Source organism: Chelonoidis abingdonii, chromosome 5 (genome assembly GCF_003597395.2).
Source record: "Chelonoidis abingdonii isolate Lonesome George chromosome 5, CheloAbing_2.0, whole genome shotgun sequence".
Taxonomy (NCBI): domain Eukaryota; kingdom Metazoa; phylum Chordata; order Testudines; family Testudinidae; genus Chelonoidis; species Chelonoidis abingdonii.
Window position 1 is genome coordinate 98,555,451 of NC_133773.1, and position 18,300 is coordinate 98,573,750.

General features: G+C 42.8%; 1 protein-coding gene across 4 annotated transcripts in view; it reads left to right on the forward strand.

Annotated features, from left to right (window-relative positions):
• The first annotated feature begins 211 nt into the window (after positions 1 to 211).
• The window catches only part of ATP8A1 (ATPase phospholipid transporting 8A1), a 263,824-nt gene continuing 245,735 nt past the window's right edge, over positions 212 to 18,300 (forward strand). For 3 of the 4 annotated variants that reach the window (XM_032784992.2, XM_032784991.2, XM_032784993.2), the window contains exon 1: positions 338 to 474. In XM_032784992.2, the coding sequence (XP_032640883.1) occupies positions 426 to 474 (49 nt within the window). In that variant the 5' untranslated portion in view covers positions 338 to 425. Of the gene's footprint in view, positions 475 to 18,300 lie in introns of all 4 variants that reach the window. The other variant, XM_032784994.2, reaches the window with a different exon arrangement.

Consider the following 18,300-nt stretch of genomic DNA (forward strand, 5'->3'; position numbering starts at 1 on the left):
CTCTCCCACCACAGGGGGGGACGGAACGGCCCACAAGTGATCCTTGCTTCTGGAAGGCAGGCCCATGTACTTGCATTATCGGGGTTCGGACCCTGCTCATCCAGAGAGACGCGGATGCTGAAGTGGACACCTTGCTGGCGGGGTGGGGTGGGTAGAAGTTGGTACGTTCCTGGGGGCGGAGGGAGGGAGCAGCGCTCGCACTGCTACTGTCAGTTGCGAGCAGCAGCAGTCTCGCTAACTGCAGGTTTTCGGGACTCGTGACCGCAGCGTGAGATAGAGCCCAACGGTCTCCCCTTCCCCTGCCAGGCCCTGCCCCTGCGGGCCCCCCGGGCAGAGCTGCACCTGCACGGCCTCGGGGGCGGCAGCAGCGACAGGTGCCGAACCCGGGCGCAGGCAGCGGGTTCGCCCTCTCCGAGCCAGTGACGATGCCCGCGATGCAGAAGACCGTGTCCGAGATCCGCTCCAGAGCGGAGGGTGAGTGCCTGTGCCACCACAGCCCCTCCCCGGGCGCCGGGCCGGGGACGTCTCCGTTTAGCTGCCTCATGATCTCCCCTGCATCCGGAGCTGAGCGGCGGCCACTGGAGCTGTGCTGCATGGGGGGGGGGGGGGGGAGAGACAGCAGAGGGATGAGGCGGAGAACCGCTCCCCCCGGCTGGAGCCCGACTGCGGTTTGTGCCCTGCCCTGGCAATTGAATGGGCTCCGCTCTGCCCACGCCTTTCACCGTAGTGTCTGAATACCCCCCCTCCACCTGCAAACCTGCCGCCCGTGCTCGTTTTTTGTCTCTTTGTCATCTGCCTCGCTCTCCTCCCTGCCCCTTTGCTGCCCATTCGCCTCCTCTTCCCCTGTGCGTCCCCTTTTCACTGCTCTCTCCTCCTGCCTCTGTCTCTCTTACCCCCACACCTCGTGTCTCCCTGCTTCCCCCTCTAGCACACACCTGGCAGGAGAGCCCTGGGCCAGCTGTCAAAGCCTGCCTCTCCCTCCCCCTAAATCCAGTCTCCCCTGAATACCATTTCTTCACTAAAATGGGAGTTTTTATTATACGTGTTCTGGGTAGTTGTCAAAAAAGTATTTTCATTGTTGTTTAGAGCTAGTATTTGTGTAAGTATACAACAGCAGTCATTTCATGTTGCCATCATTGTTTTTGTAGTACGCTTGGTGTCTGGCTGAATTCTGTAACTTCAGTGCAATATTTTCCTTCTTTGAATAATAAACTTTTCCATAAAGACTTTTCTTGTTCACCTCACTGGATTTTGCACAGAGTATGTTGTCTATCCATGTCAATGCCGAGCAACAGGAAATGAATGGAAATGCTGTTATCCTGTTGAAGAGTTATGGCTGAATACCTTGACTTTTTCATTCTTTAAAGCAGGGGTCGGCAACCTTTGAGAAGTGGTCTGTCAAGTCTTCAATAATTTAAGGTTTTGCGTGCCAGACTGGCTGCATGCTGAGCAGGGCCGGCAGCTGGGACCCCGGCTGGCAAGGGGCCGGCGGCTGGAACCCCAGGCTGGCAGCTGGCTGAGCAGCTCATCCCACTGCTGGTCTGGGGTTTCGTAATCCAGACTGGCAGTGTGCTGAGCAGGGCCGGTGGACGGGACCCTGGCTGGCAGCAGCATGCCACTAAAAATCAGCCTGCGTGCCACAGGCCGCTGACCCCTGCTTTAAAGGATGGTGCATGCATTGTGTTATTTCACACATGGGACAAAGGATGCAGTAATTCTTAGTGCATAAAATTATGAGAGGCATTTATGGCACAACTTGCCTGAACATTGAGGACTGTGTGGATATTGGGCATCTTGGTCAGTTAGGATTCATTAGTCACTGTTTAAAAATATAATAAACTGCTTTATAAAAGCAATATATCATAAGAAAGATGTGCATTTTTATTAGGATAAATGTAAAAATTATGTTCATGCAATATTTGAGGCTTTACACACAAATCAAAATATGATTACTATAGTAACTAATTTTGGAAGCAGATTATTATTTAGTATTTGGCATTAGAGTTCATGTATTTCTTTCTGGCTAGTGAGACTGAATCGTGGTTGCTGCAAAAGTTATAACTTTGAGCAGTAGTAACATTTCATTATTGTAGATTTGCATTTAATTTCTTTGGATATGTTGCAGGATTTCACATTTGAATCAAACTTTTGCACACTATGGGTTGGATTATCCCTAACTCTTAGTTGGCCATGCAGGGGAGTAAGAAAGGTTATTAAGGCCCTGCCCTTATTTCCCTGCATGTTTGAATAAGGCCTGCTCAGATTGCTACTGCTGCAGTAGAGGGTTGGGTTGGGGAAGGGTTAGATAGTGGACACTGGGTCTACTGTCCTAATCTCTCTCCCCCTGCCCTAGCAAGTAGATAGGTAGAAGCCTTGGCTATACCTCCTGCTTCTTAGTTTCTTTACCTGGCCAGGCACAGAAAGAGAGCAGGGAATGAGATGAGCACTGAAAAGGTGTGAAGTAATTGACTCCAATCCAGAGCAAACAGAAAAACAGATGAAGAATTGTGATATCCTGAAGCACAATTCCTTCCTGGTTTACTCCTGTGGTGGCACAGGGTATGAGATGGGTTTAGTGGTGCAATGTAGCCGTCTTTAACTTTCTAGTACTTATGTTAATTATTTCTATATTTTTATCAAATATGTTAATTTTCATTTGCAGCTAAGTACAAGTAGAAAAAATACAGAAAAAACATACGTTCTCTAATATCTTTTCACACTATACTTCCTGTTTAAAAAAAATGAAAAGAGAAATTGACTAGCTTTAGTATCCTTTCATTTTTTGGTTCAGTGACAAAGTGAAACTAATTGTCGAGCCATTTGTACTGGCCTTTAAATATTGTTCAAGCTAAATTATTTTCAAATATGGCTTGCTTGGCCAGTGTGGATAGAGTTGAATCAAATTAGAACCACGTACCAAGCTTAGGTTTCCAAATAGTTTTTACAAGCAAGCATTTTACATCATGATAGCATCCATCTACATTTCCAGAATTCTAGAGTGAGATTCTTACCCTCACTCTGGTTCCAGTAGGCTAGTGTAAAGGGGCTCTTAAAGCCCCAGTTCCAGCCATAGAAGGATTCCCCAAGGTGAGGCACTGTGGAAGACAGCTGTAAGACTGTCTTCTGAGAGTCCTTATGTAAAAAGGCAAAATTGGAGGGCTGAATGCTGCTTGGATAATTCTTTCATTTTAAGTTTCTAAAATGAACATTTAAAACTGATCCTAATATAAAAATATTGCAGATACTATATTACTATGTTATGTGAAAATCTCCTCAGTTAAGCAATGTCCAATGTGTCAGTTATAGTCTGTGGAAACTGATTTGCCATTTGGGTTCAGTAACAACATATTAAGTATAAAATAATGGAATGTCGTTTTTCTGCCACCTTATAGACTAACAGATGTATTAGAGCATAAGCTTGCGTGGGTGGATACCCACTTCATCAGACACCCAGTTCGTCAGACGCATGTTAGTCTATAAGATGCCACAGGACTCTTCGTCGCTTTTTACAGATCCAGACTAACATGGCTACCCCTCTGATATTTATCTGCCAGTTCTTCATTCGGTCCTTGGAAGAAAAGTGTTCTTGCATGTGTGGTTTGTCTTTTGTTTTGTTTTTGTTATTCCCTGCTCCCTCCTTAAAGGCAAGTGTTGAAATTAGTAATAATATTTGAAATTATTCATATTGATATGCGAAAACACTATTTTAACCATACATTTATTTATTAAATCCAAAGGCCAGAGGGTATCTTATGCAGTTGCTCTAAACATGTCTAACAGCTTAACAATAAACAGTCACTACATCCAATACAGTAACTAACAATATTTATAAGCATGTGATCAGTATACTTAGAAATAGGCTAAACCCAGAGATGCTTATACCCATATTGGTCTGCTCTAACGTGGTCAGGCAAGTATTAGCAATAAACTCCTTTAAGAGTTTACTGTTTATACCATTTAACAAACAAGTGATGTCATTGCCAATTACTAAATTCAGCTAAAAACCAATTTGAGACAATTCACCCTTATTTCCAGTCTTAATCCAGATAAGATTCACAGACTCCTTTTTTCCCCCAAGGTCTTTCCTTTCTTAACTTCTTCCCCACCTCCTAGTTTATCAGCAGAACACTGGGAAGGTTTGGGCTTGTTTCTTTTTAGACAGCTTTTCTTTGTGGCATTACTGCACTTCTTTTACTTTCTTAGTTACTTTTGGAACTATACATCCTTCCCATACTACAAGAAACACTACTTACTATTCTCACCGCCTTCATTTACTTGCTGATTGGGGTCTTTTCCCTTCTGGCCATGAACTATAAGGTGACATTTTTTTTTTCTTAACCAAACTTAGGCTAACTTTGTTTTTTTAATTTTATACTAATCCAATAGCAAGAATAAAAGCATGTACCTTTTTCTGAGGGTGAAGTATCTCCACTTTTACCCTGGAATCTTTTCCAGTGTTCTTTGGATTCCAAAGCAGGACACTTGGAATTGGGCCAAATTTATTTGGGAACTGGTAAGGCTAGATATTGGGGTAGAGTTACTCCTTCTGTCTCCTCTAGTTTTCCTTTTTTCTTCTTTGCATCCTCTTACATTTTGTCTACCTTAATTCTTAATCTCAGAACAGATAAACTAAATCCTGAATCCACTCAGTCATTTCTTCAAGTAACTCTGAAATTGAATGTGATGTTCCATTTCAGTCTATCAATAATTTCCAGATTTGCTGTTCTGTTTACAAATAAAAACAGTTTTGTTTTTCTTATTTAACTTCCACCTCTTCAAACTGCCCTGACAGTCACATAGAGTTCCTTCTGTTGGATGCTTCAGAAGCAGACTGCCCTTTGGTTAATAGTTCTGTTGATGTGATATCCAGCTCACTCTCCCTTAACTTGATGTCTCTGTAGTAGTAATTGGAATAATAAGTAGTAAAAATGTGTTTATCAGAAAAGGAAGTAATTATTATTCTGAATATACAGGGAAAATAATTTTAAATAAAAAAGTGCCATTTTTGCATGATCAATTTTCAGAGTAGAACTACACTTTGGAATTTGCCACCATATTTTTTTCAGAGCATATGACTACACTTCTTCGTGGCAAATGCTTTTTCTTTCAGCTGAGTCATGTAAGGATGGGCATGGGGGAAAACCTTTGTTAAAAACACATCATTCATCTCTGGTTAAATTTGCTATGGCTGTATATTTAGCTGATCTAGAGAATAAGAGTGATGCTTCTTGTAGAAATTAGTCTCTCCCCTCAGACTAGCAGGCACTACTATTGCAGCACCACAGCTCCCACTGTAAGTGTGAAAATTATAATGTTCTCACAGACAACAGGAGGTTAGCATCACTACTAAACTGAACTTCAGAATATTTTGTTTCTTAGGAGCATGTCTACACGTACAGTTCTGCACCTGTATAGATGCAGCTGCACTGCTGAAGCATGTCTGGTGAAGATGCTTTGTGCTGGTGGGAGAGAGCTTTCCCACTGGCATAATAAAACCACCTCCGCGAACAGCAGAAGCTATGTCAGTGGGAGAAGCTCTCCCACCGACACAGCGCTGTGTACACAAGCACTTATGTCGGTGTAATTTATGTCGCTCAGAGGAGTGGTTTATGCACACTCCCGAGTGACACAAATTATGCCAACATGGGCTGTAATGTAGACATAGCATTAGCTAAATACAAAGAAGAGAGAGAGCTTTTCATTCATCCATACTCTCCAACGGTGCTGAATTGCTTTTCTGATAGCTTTTTGGTGTTCAGATGAAATAGGAAGTAGGTTGCCTTAATATTACATAGACATCTGTTTCACTATTATAACTCAAACTTTAATAAGGAGTTTTGCAATATTTCTTTTTGTAGGGGAGGATATGAGGTGATGGGTCACCTACTTCTGTGTTGTTTGGTTACTTTTTAATCTGTACTGTTCATCAACCAATTCTCCCTGGAACAATTGACTCTTCACTTTCAATCATATATTTGTTTAATGTTTCCTCACAGATTAGTTGGGTGTAAATTGTTTCAGTTTTACATTTGTTTCACTTCCGTAACTTAATTCTTGCAGAGATTTTTGTAATGGTTTGTGTGTGTGGTTTTTTTTGGCGGGGAGGGGAGGGTAAGGAGGGTATAAAGGCATGGTCAAAGAAAGTTTAATCTAGCTTCCAGGGAGCCTTTTTCATTTGGGGACTAGTGAGAAGTAGAGGGCAAACCATTTTCTTTACCCCGTGTCTATTAAATGTATGAACAAGACTTGTTTGATTTCAAAACATTAGGCACTTTTAGTAAAGGATTATTTTATTATGAGAATTTTCTCCCATTCCTAAAATCACGTTTTCTTTGTGTTTGTGATTTCAGTACTGGGCAAACTGGTTGAAACTATAGTAAAGAACAAAATTGTCAGACACATAATGAACATAATTTGTTGGGGAAGAGTCAGCATGGTTTTTGTAAAGGGAAATCATGCCTCACCAATCTACTAGAATTCTTTGAGGAGGTCAACAAGCATGTGGACAAAGGGGATCCACTGGATATAGCGTACTTAGATTTTCAGAAAGCCTTTGAAAAGGTCCCTCACTAAAAGCTCTTAAGCAAAGTAAGTTGTCATGGGATAAGAGGGAAGGTCCTGTTATGGGCTGGTAACTGCTTAAGAGGTAGGAAACAAAAGGTAGGAATAAATGGTCATTTTTCAGAATGGAGGGAAGTAAGTAGTGGTGTCCCACAGGGGTCTGTACTGGGACCAGTCCTATTCAATATATTCATAAATGATCTGGAAAAAGGGGTAAACAGTGAGGTGGCAAAATTTGCAGAAGATACAAAACTGCTCAAGATAGTTAAGTCCCAGGCAGGCTGTGAAGAGCTACAAAAGGATCTCTCAAAACTGAGTGACTGGACAACAAAATGGCTGCTAAAATTCTTTGTTGATAAATTCAGAGTAATGGACATTGGAAAACATAATCACAACTATACATATAAAATGATGGGGTCTAAATTAGCTGTAACCACTCAAGAAAGAGATCTTGGAGTCATTGTGGATAGTTCTTTGAAAACATCCACTCAATGTGCAGTGGCAGTCAAAAAAGCAAGCAGCACCTTGGGAATCATTAAGGAAGCGATAGATAATAGGACAGAAAATATCATTGCCTCTCTATAAATCCATGATACGCCCAAATCTTCAATACTGCATGCAGATGTGGTCGTCCCATCTCAAAAAAGATATGTGGAATTGGAAAAGGTTCAGAAAATGGACACAAAAATGATTAGGGATATGGAACAGCTGCCATATGAGGAGAGATTAATAAGACTGGGAATTTTCAGCTTGGAAAAGAGACGACTAAGGGAGGATATGATAGAAGTCTATAAAATCATGACTGATATGAAAAAAGTAAATAAGGAAATGTTATTTACTTCTCATAACACAAGAACTAGTGCTCATCAAATGAAGTTAGTAGGTAGCAGGTTTAAAACAAACAAAAGGAAATTTTTTCACACAATGCACAGTCAACCTGTGGAACTGCCTGCCAGAGGATGTTGTGAAAACCAACAGGGTTCAGTAAAGAACTAGGTGTATTCATGGATGATAGGTCCATCAGTGGCTATTAGCCAGGATCGGCAGGGATGGTGTCCCTAGCCTCTGTTTGCCAGAAGCTGGGAATGGGCGACAGGGGATGGATCACTTGGTGATTACCAGTTCTGTCCATTCCCTCTGGGACACCTGGCACTGGCCATTGTCGGAAGACAGAATCCTGGGCTAAATGGACCTTTGGTCTGACCCAGTATGGCCGTTCTTATGTTGGTGATATTTGAGACTGACAGGCTTTTGATTATTTTACAATGAATTATAAATTTATTTGGAAATTGATTAGTAGACTGGCTTCCTATGACATCAAGTAGATTTTTATGATCCTATCATGAAAAAGGCACTTAAAAAGTAAACCACTTTCTAGCAAAATAGTTGAGAATGACATATGCTTGTCCTAGTTCATGTCAGTTTAAGATCTGTCCATAATACACAATTGTGGCAATGTGAGACAAGTTTCATGCCATGTTGGACTGTATGACAAACTCTTAAGTAAGTTTAATCATATGAACTGTGCTTTCACAGCTTTTTGAACTATTGACTTATGAAAACCTGGTCTTACATCAGTGCTTGGCCAACTCAAGAATCTATCATGTGCACTTAGAGACTCTGATCTTGCAAGGCACTTTGCAAGGTCCACCAAACACATAGCTCGTTGAAGGACCTGGCCTTAGAATGTTAAGAACATCAGATCTGTAGTCCTAGAACAAACCAGTAGTCAATATTTAGGTATCCTGTCCTCTGCATTGAATACTGCCAGATTCTTCAAAGAAAGGTATAACTTCCAATGGTGCATCCATTTATGCAGTACTGAACCAGCCCTTGCTGACTAGTTTATGCTGTATCATAATACCTTGTTGTGTTAGCTTATGGGCTGTATCATAAGCACTGTTAACCTTTATAATTTTTACCATAAATATTGAAATTTGTAGATGCTGCTATGGAACCATACCTCCAAACTTAAGGCTGCAATTAGGTTCCAATTACAAGGCCTATTTTAGACCCTTTATAATTATGGCTATGAAAACTAGCTTGTCTGAAAACTGCTAGATTTCCTGTGAAAGCAAAAGAAAACTTGTGTGTGAAGTTTGAAGAAAATTGGTCCATTGTGTGTGTGTGTGTGTGTGTGTGTGTGTGTATGTATCTATCTATCAATATCTAACAGCTGAGTGATGCTCTAAGGCAGACTGCAAGCCAAGTCCAGACTGCCAGATGCTTTTGAATGGACCCTGAAATCTTTTTATTTACTTATTATTTTCATTATTGTTATTTGTTTATTATTTTCTCTGGAGTCTGGACCTTGACTATACCTTTGACCAAGAAATTTGCACCTTGACAAAAAATAGACTACCCCTGTTGTAAGGGGAGAGAGTGACAAGATGTTCTTTATGGTGAATTCCTGGGAATAAACTTTTGTGAGAAGACACCTGGGTAGGGATATAAGGGGGATTGAATGTAGTCTACCTTGGCCTTTCATTACTTATGTTATATTTTTAAATCTGCAGAATAAAGAAGAAAACTCAGGAAGGTGGTAGATAAGTTTCATAAAAACCCTAGGGTGTACACAATGTGAAGACCTCCCATTCAGTGATCTAGTTGTCCTGTAGCCCAGGGGTTCTCAACCTTTTTCTTTCTGAGGCCCGTCCCTAAATGTTATAAAAACTCCGTGGCTCACCAGTGCCTATAAAAGCCTGGGCCAGCATTAGGGGGTAGCAAGCAGGTCAGTTGCTTGGGGACCCCTGCCACAGGGTGCCCCATGAAGCTAAATTGCTTATGCTTTCGCTTCAACCCTGGGTGGCGGAACTTGGGGCCCCAGGTTTCAGTCCTGCACGGCTCTGCTTCGGCTTCCTGCCCTGGGCCCCAGTGAGTCTAATGCCAGCCTTGCTTGGATGACCCCCTGAAACCTGCTTGCAGCCCTCCAGGGGGCCCTGGGCCTTGGTTGAGAACTGCTGCTCTAGCTGCATCCAGACCTATAGCTGACCATTTACATGACAGAGAACATAGATCACAGAAGTTTAGGGTTAGAAGAGACCTTAGGAGGTCATCTAGTCGAAACCCCCCCCCACAAAGCAGGACAACCCATCTAAATCATCCCAGCAGGGCTTGCCAAGCTGGCCCTTAAAAACCTCTACACAGATGGAGATTTACCACTCCCTAGATACCAATCTCAGTGCTTCACCACCTCTTACGTGAAATATTTTTCCAACTTAGAACTCCCCAGTGCAACTGAGACATTTCTCCTTGTTCTGTCATCTGCCACCACGAGAAGAGCCTAGATCCATCCTCTTTGGAATTCCCCTTCAGGTAGTTGAAGCTGCTATCAAATCCCCTACTCTTCTCTTCTCGACTAATAACCCAGTTCCCTTAGGCTCTTCATGTTGCCCACTGTTAGCACGGTGCTCGTGCATAAAGCATGCTCATAGCCCCTTCCCAGTCAGCTCCCTGTCAGGGAGACAATTGGGGCTGATGGATCAAGGCCTAGCTGGCCTGAGTGATTGGCTATACTAGCGGGCTGTAGAGCAAGGGCTAAAAGGCCAGGAGGAGCCAGAATGCTGGGGCTCACCAAGGAAAATCAGTCAAGGAGGAACTGAGGCTCCTAGGCAGGCTGAGTCTGCCTGTATAAGAGGTTGAATAACCTGAAAGCTATAAATAAGCCTTTCTGCAGCTTTATTTGGGGCCAGAAGCATGCCCCAGAAAGGGGCAGGTTGGACCCTATTACGCCCACCCCCTATAATTTTTGTTGCCTCACGCTGACTGATCTCCACGTTTGCCACTCCTTTTGGTAGTGGGAGGCCCAGCAACTGAACAAACTACCATGTGTAGCTCACAGGTGCTCGAAGATGAGGGGAATAATCACTTCCTCAGTCTGCTGGCTAATCTCCTGCATGAGCCCAATTATACGCGTGAGCCTTCTGGCAACAAGAGCACACTGTATTCATTCACAGCTCTTGTCCACGTATCTAGGTTTCTTTTCTGCAGAACTGGGGCTGTTCAGTCTGGTCCCCAGTCCTTTGCAGTGCGCGTGGATTCTTCCGTCCAAGTGCTAGGACTCTGCACTTGTTCCTTGTGAAACCTTCATCAGATATCTTTTGGCCCAAGTCCTGCACAATTTGTCTAGGTCTACTCTGGACCCTATCACTACCCTCCATGCATATCTACCTCTCCCCCTGCTTAGTGTCATCCACGAACTTGGAGGGCAATTCATCTTCCATCATCAGATCTAATCTAATAGACAGGTATGAACAAGTGGCCCCAGGGCCGACCCTTGGGCCACTCCGCTTGACACCTAGCTGCCAACTAGACATCAAACCTGGTTACTACCTGACAAATCTAGCCAGCTTTCCTATCCACCCTACGGTCCATGTCATCGCAATCCATACTTTAACTGTGCTGGCTACAGAATACTGTGGTGAGACTGTATCAAAAAGCTTTTGCTAAGCAAGAATCATATCATTCCACTACTTTCTCCATATCCGTCAGAACAGTATCTCATCATAGAAGTAATAGTTGTGTCAGGCATGACTTGCCTTGGTGAATCCATGTTGACTGTTCCGATTCATCCCATCACTCCTCTATAGTGCTTCAAAATGGATTCTGAGATCCTGGTCCTTCTTTTTCCAGGAACTAGAGGTGAGGCTGACTGGTCTTGTAGTTACCCAGATTCTCTCTTTCCCCTTTTTAAAGTAGGTCACTATATTGACTTTTCCCAGGTTGGATTGATTTAAAACACGATTTAAATCATAGTCATGAAGACTATTTACTCAGGATTCTACATAAAAGTGCATTCTGTGGTTGTTATATCCTTATACATTTTCTTCGCACTCAGTGATAGATACAGGTTTCATTATTTACAAGGCACGCACACACTGTCATTTTAAGTGATTTTTTTTAAACACTTTTCAGTATTGTTACAGCTTATATCAGAAAATGACATGCTGTTTGCTTTATTTCCATTAACCAAAGGTTAATTGATATTAAGTCATTGGATATGAGTATCCTTCAATTCAACAGGCTAATCATTAATATTTGGGATTTCTTGCTATGCTTTTAAGAGGAGAACATCACCAGACAGACATTTACCTAAAACAAAATGTTATAGTATTGGATTTTTCTTCAACTAGCTAAACCTATAGTATCTTAAGAAAACAAGCCCTGTGAATTTTTGAATTTAGTTAAACATTGAAGTTTTGGAAAATCATTTGTTTTTTTAAAATATTTTTAATCTAAAATAGTAATCATGTCAATTTAATTTTTTTATAATCTGTCAGCCAATGGTCAACATGAGAAATTTTAAAATATTTGGTTCTGCATAGATAACTCAGTCATCTTCACCTTCATTTCCCATTTGATCAGTAATCTAAAAAATAAACATAGCTTCCTGCGTTTTCAGGTCCCAACGATTTCCTCAGTTTGAAGACTTAGTCCCAAAGGAAGGAATATTCTACAGCCCGCAGAAGAAGTTCTGCTGTAAAGTGAGCTTGCCACTTCGCACTCTGAATCCAAGGAGTTTAAGTGACTTCACCAGATTGATTGGCTGTGTAATCTTAAAAAAGAAAATCAGCAAAAATATTTCTTTGAATGGCTCACCCTTAGCTCTTGAGGTTTATATAGTTGCATCTATGGGGGCATATTGCTGGATGTCCATGTCCATAGCCAACCTCTTCTTCAGCAGTAAGTTTGACCCTTGATATACCGAGTATTGAGACTAGATTGCAAGAAAATGAGGTGGAGATAGATGCTTTCCATTTGGTTTAATGCTGTAGATTAACTCTGTCATTGCATATTTCTCTTTTTAAGATCTCACTCAGATCCTTCCAAATTTCAACAGTATTAGCAATAAAACAGCTATTTCCCTGCATTTTGTTCAAGGCTACAGAAATAGGCTTCAGGATACTCAGCATGTGTTCACCATTTCTCTTAAGCCCAATGTTGGCTGTGGCAGTGCCATCTATTTTTTCACGATTTTGTTCACAAACTGTCATCAGATTAGGCCAGTTCTTGATATAGTGCTCAATATATCCTCTATTGAGTTCCATCACATGTCTTGTGGGAGAATTAGCTTGGTTTCTCCCACTTTTTTCAGAGCAGCTGCTGCAAAGTGGTTGTTACAGAAGTATTTTGCAATTTCAACAGCATTAGGCTTTATTTCTGGAACACTGAAGTCTTTGGCTAGGAGGAGCATCAAATGAGTACTGCAACCGTATGTTATTAGCTTGGGCCTCTTCTAAACAATTTCTTCTCTTCTTGGATATATTTGCAGCATTGTCTGTAACCAAACTGCGTACTAAACATTTGACATTTTTTTTTAGTTTGTTATAGCTTTTACTGCTACTTCTTGTAAGTATTCTGCTATGTGTGCATTTCCTGATGTATCCATTGTTTCTGAAAGGAAGACATTCCCTTCTTCTGTTGTCTCACAAGCACATAAAAAAGGATCTGCTCTGGGGTTTCGGCTGCTGGCTCCTGCCCGCTGGGGTCTGCGGCGGAAACCCCAGAGCGGTGGCAGGCTGAGTGGCTCAGCCCACACCGCGTGCCATCAAAAATTGGCTCGCATGCCACCTTTGGCATGCGTGCCGTAGGTTGCTGACCCCTGCATTATATCTTAATTAAAACTATCTTTAGATAGGTTTTTCCTCAAAAATACGATTTAAACTAAAAACAAAAAATCATTGATTTTTATCCACCCTGTTTTTTCCAGTTGTCAGGGACCTCCCCTGATCACCACGAGTTTTCAAAGATAATGGCCAATGACTCTGCGATCATATCAGCCAACTCCCTCAGCAACCTCGAATGCATTGCATCTGGCCCCATGGACTTATGAATGTCCAGCTTTCCTAAATAGTCCTTAACCTGTTCTTTCACCACTGAGGGCTGGTCACCTCCTCCCCATACTGTGCTGCCCAGTGCAGCAGTCTTGAGAGCTGATCTTGTCTGTGAAAACTGAGGCAAAAGAAGCATTGATTACTTCAGCTTTTTTCACATCATCTTGTCACTAGGTTGCCTCCCCGCATTCAGTAAGGGATCCACACTTTCCCCAAACCACCTTCTTGTTGCTAACCTACCTATAGAAACCCTTCTTGTTACCCTTTACATCCCTTGCTAGCTGCAACTCCAGTTGTGCTTTGGCCTTCCTGATTACACCACCGCATGCTCAAGCAATATTTTTATACTCCTCCCAAGTCATATGCCCATGTTTCCATTTCTTGTAAACTTCATTTTTGCTTTTAAGTTCACTGAAGATTTCTCTGTTAAGCCAAGCTGGTCGCCTGCCATAATTGTTATTATTTCTGCACATTGGGGTGGTTTTTTCCTGTGCCCTCACTAAGGCTTCTTTAAAATAGAGCCAGTTGTCCTGGACTCCTTTCCCCCACATATTAGCCTTCCAAAGGATCCTGCCCATCACTTCCCTTAGGGAGTCAAAGTCTGCTTTTCTGAAGACCAGGGTCCGTATTCTGTTGCTCTCCTTCCTTCCTTCCTTTTGTCTGGATCCTGAACTCTACCATCTCATGGTCATCTTCATTTAAATCAGTTTGTAATAGTTGGATTTGTTGCAGGATGTTACTCAACTTTTTTTGCATGAAGAAAATTTATAAAACTTTCTGAGTTACAGATAATTTAAAATTCCTTAGTTATGCAATTACTGAGTAGCAGCTCTGTACTGAAGGTTCCATTAAAACTATTTCATTAGGAGGGTGTGCAGTACTGGAATGGATTACCTAGGGAGGTGGTGTAATCTCCTTCCTTAGTGATTTTTAAGGCCTGGCTTGACAAAGCCCTGGCTGGGATGATTTAGTTGGTGTTCGCCTTCCTTTGAGGAAGAGATTGGACTAGATGATCTCCTGATGTCTCTTCCAACCCTAATATTCTATGATTCTCTCTCCGTTTAACTTTGCTTTGAAATTATTTTTAACTAAAAGAAATTTCAGAGTACATTAGAATTTTTTTTAACTTACTGAAGGCAATTTAGTCCAACTTAAATTATGGTTGCCTAAATATAAACTGAAATGTTAATCAGTGTCAGACTTTTTATTTGGGAGACGTCTTGCAAGCTAAAGAAAATCACATTGATTATGATATTTCAAACTTTGCATGTGGATAAACACCATTTAAAATCTAGGGCATAGGCGAATAGTCACCTTTAAGATGTTTATTTAAAAAATGTGTTTGCTTGCTATGGCATTGTGTGTTTTACAAAGTCTGCATGGTCCCATGACTTCATTGTAAAGGTTAGGCAGACCTCAAAGAGAGCGAATGGTGGGGCAATAAAGAAAACCCTGTTTAACCGCTAAAATGTTCATGGCATTGCAAGACATTTGGAGCTGTCTGAGGATCGGAGCTGGTTACATTGCAGAACTCAAACTCTGCAGGACATTGTGAAATAGTTAGGCTCTAAACTTGGTGAGCTCCTAATGTCCACATTTTAAGGAAAGGTGTGGGCATGAGTGGTAGTGGGAAAGTGGCTAGTGGGTATTTTGAAGATCCCCTAAACTTCTTTTTGGTGCCCCTTTCAATTAAAAAATAAAAAGGGAAAATTAACCAATAAAATTTATTTCCTTTTAAGTTTAACTATGATATTTGGAAATTAACATATAAGGGGAGGTAGATAATATTTAAGAAATTGGAATATTTGTCTGATCAGGTGGGAGGAACCCAGGCCCACCCTCTTCAATGGGTTCCAGCCCAGCGCCCTGTGGACTGCAGTTGTCTAGAGTGCCTCCTGGTACAGCAGCATGACAGCTACAACTCCCTGGGCTACTTAGACTCATAGACTCATAGACTCGTAGGTCAGAAGGGACCAATATGATCATCTAGTCTGACTTCCTGCACAAGGCAGGCCACAGACCCCTCCCCATCCACTTTTATAACACCGTGGCTGGAGAGAGGCTGAGCCCTGAGTTGGGGCGGGACTTACCTGATTAGGGTCCTATATAAGTAGCCAGGCACTCTCAGCAGCGGCACAGGAGCCAGCAAACAGAGCTGCTAACAGGGGATTTCAGTGGAGTTTCCGGGGGAGGTGCTGAAGAGAGACTAAGGCGGAGAACCAACAAGCAAGATAAGGGAGGGGGCGAGGGTCTGCCAGCCGCCCCAGTGCTGTGTTGGGGCGCCTGTGGTGCGTGTGTGGCGTGGACTGACAGGCACAGATGTGGAAGGCCATGAGTGAGACAGGCAGCAGTGAGAGACACTGAGGATGACCGATGTGGAAGCTGTGGCATGTAATGGTCCTGGAGGGGGCACCTGAAAGTAGTTTGTCTGCATGAAGTGCGCCTGATAGAGTTGGACTGGCTGGGAAGAAAAGATAAGAGGACTGGAGATGCAGGTGAAACTTGGCTGAGTTTAGAAGAGGGTTTGAGCAGATTGGAACACAGATATAATGAGGCACAGGGATAAGCTCAGACGTGCAGAGGATAGCAGACCAAAGAATTCTGAGGAGAGACTGCTGGGTGAGGAAAGTGGACGTGGAAGCATGTGCACTGGAGAACCAGGAGAGGAAAGACGGCCAGCGACGGAGAACATAATAGGAGGTTTGCTGAGTGGAAAATTGAAATGGACTGCACGATCAAGGAGGCAAGGAAAAAGAGATGAGCAGCTAGTCCTGGCAGAGGAGGGAGAGTCAATGGAGGCACACCAAGTATGAGCCCCAGGAGATTGCAACGGCGAATACGACTCGAGAGACGACTTGCCGGCCACGCGGTGCAGGGGATAGACCAGAATCACCTGCGCCAGAGAAAAGGCAGGTCTACGTGGATTGGAGGACTCCTTACTGAGAAGATAGACAGGCCTGTAACTAGAGCTGATTGGGAGACAGAAGGTGTGCTGTCTGCCAGTGCTAAGATACAGGATGGCTGAGCGCTGAAAAGGGATCTAGCGGGACGGCAAAAAACCGTTGATTGTCTTCATGGGGAACGAATGATACGGCTAGTTACTCGCTGGACTGTATCAGGAGGACTATGCCAGACTGGGGAGACACTCAAGGAAATCGAGCCTCAGGTGATCTTCAGTGGGATCTGCGGTCCTAGAGAAGGGACGAAGGAGTGACAAGATATGCGCGATTAACAGATGGCTCAGCAGTGGTGCTATAAGGAGGCTTTGGGATGTTCGGTCATTGGAAGCATTTACGGACAGACGACTGTTCTCTCGGGATGGACTTCACCTAAGAAGGAGGGAATAGACTCCTTGGATGGAGGCTCGCGACCTCATTAAGAGAGCTTTAAACTAGGAAGTTGGGATGTTGGAGATTCCAGGAGATCTCACGCCAGAATTTAACCTGGAGAGGGAAGTAACAAAGTGAGAGGGGATACATTGTGGACCGAAGAATTGACCCAAGGAGAAAAGCGGTGTAGAAACTAGACTAAAGGTGATGCTGGTGGTTAGAATGTCTGTGCACAACGGGTAAAGATGTCACTGACGCCAAACGCCAAAAATTAAAAGTCTGTACCACTAATGCGAGGAGCCTAGGTAACAGAATGTGAGACTGGAGCTACTGGTGCAGGAAGTGAAACGGATTTATAGGGATAACAGAAACCTGGTGGATAAGTACTCATGACTGGAGTAGGTATCGAAGGCTATGTGCTGTTTAGAAAGACAGAAGAAAGGCAAAGGTGGGCGAGTAGCATTGTACATCAATATGTGAGGTTAACTGTAATGAAATAAGAAGTGATGGAATGATCAAACAGAGTCGGTCTGGGCAAAAATCACACTGGGTAAACGAACATAAGCCTCCCCTGATGATGTGCTTGGGGTGTTCACAGACCGCGGATCTGAGATCTGGATATGATAAGAGACTCTTTAATGTCTTTAATGAAGTAACGACAAGTGGAAATGTGTGATCATGGAGACTTCAACTCCAGATATAGACTGGAGACAATGTGCTTGCAAGAATAAGGGTCAGATTTTCTGGAGTGATAGCGGAATGGATTTCTTCACCAGAGTAGTGAAGTACGACAAGAGGGATGCCATTTTTAGATTTGTTTTGGTGAGCACTGAGGACCTCGTAGAAGAATGGTGGTGCGGACAAACCTTGGTTCGAGTATCATGAGCTGATTCAGTTCAACTAGATGGAAGGAAAAACAAAAGTAGATCTGGGATTAGTGTTTTTGACTTCTCAAGGCTAATTTAAGATTAAGGAAATAAGTTAGGGAAGTGGATTGGACAGAGGAACTTGTGGATTTAAATGCGGAGGAGGCTGGAATTACTTTATCGAAGCTGCAGAAACTGTCGGAAGCTCATCCAAGAAGGGGAAAAAACCATGCGCAGATGAGGCCAGTAGAGACAAATCGCATTCAGAGAGGGATTAGGAAAAGCAGAAGGTACAGGGAGGGAGAAGAAAAGCGGGATTAAGGGAAGCTACCTTAGTGAGGTCAGACATGTAGGAGAAAGGTGAGAAGGCTAAAGCCATGTCAGAACTGGCTTGCAAAGGAATAAACCAAGTAGTAAAAAGTTCTACAGCCCATAATAAGAAGAAAACAAAGAAAGAAGAAGTGGTGGCCGCTATACAACTTGGACGGAATGGAGTTAAGGATAACTGCAATGGCCAATAAGCCTCTAAATATAGTCAAATACTTGCCTTCAGCTCTAATAGAGACTAGTGAGGAGTTTAGGATGATGGAGGGTATGATAATACGGAATGAGATATGTGAGGTGATATCCGCTATCTAGGAGGCCAAACTGGAACAGCTTAATGGACAAAATCGGAGGGCCCGACAATCTCAATCCAAGGTATTAAAGGAA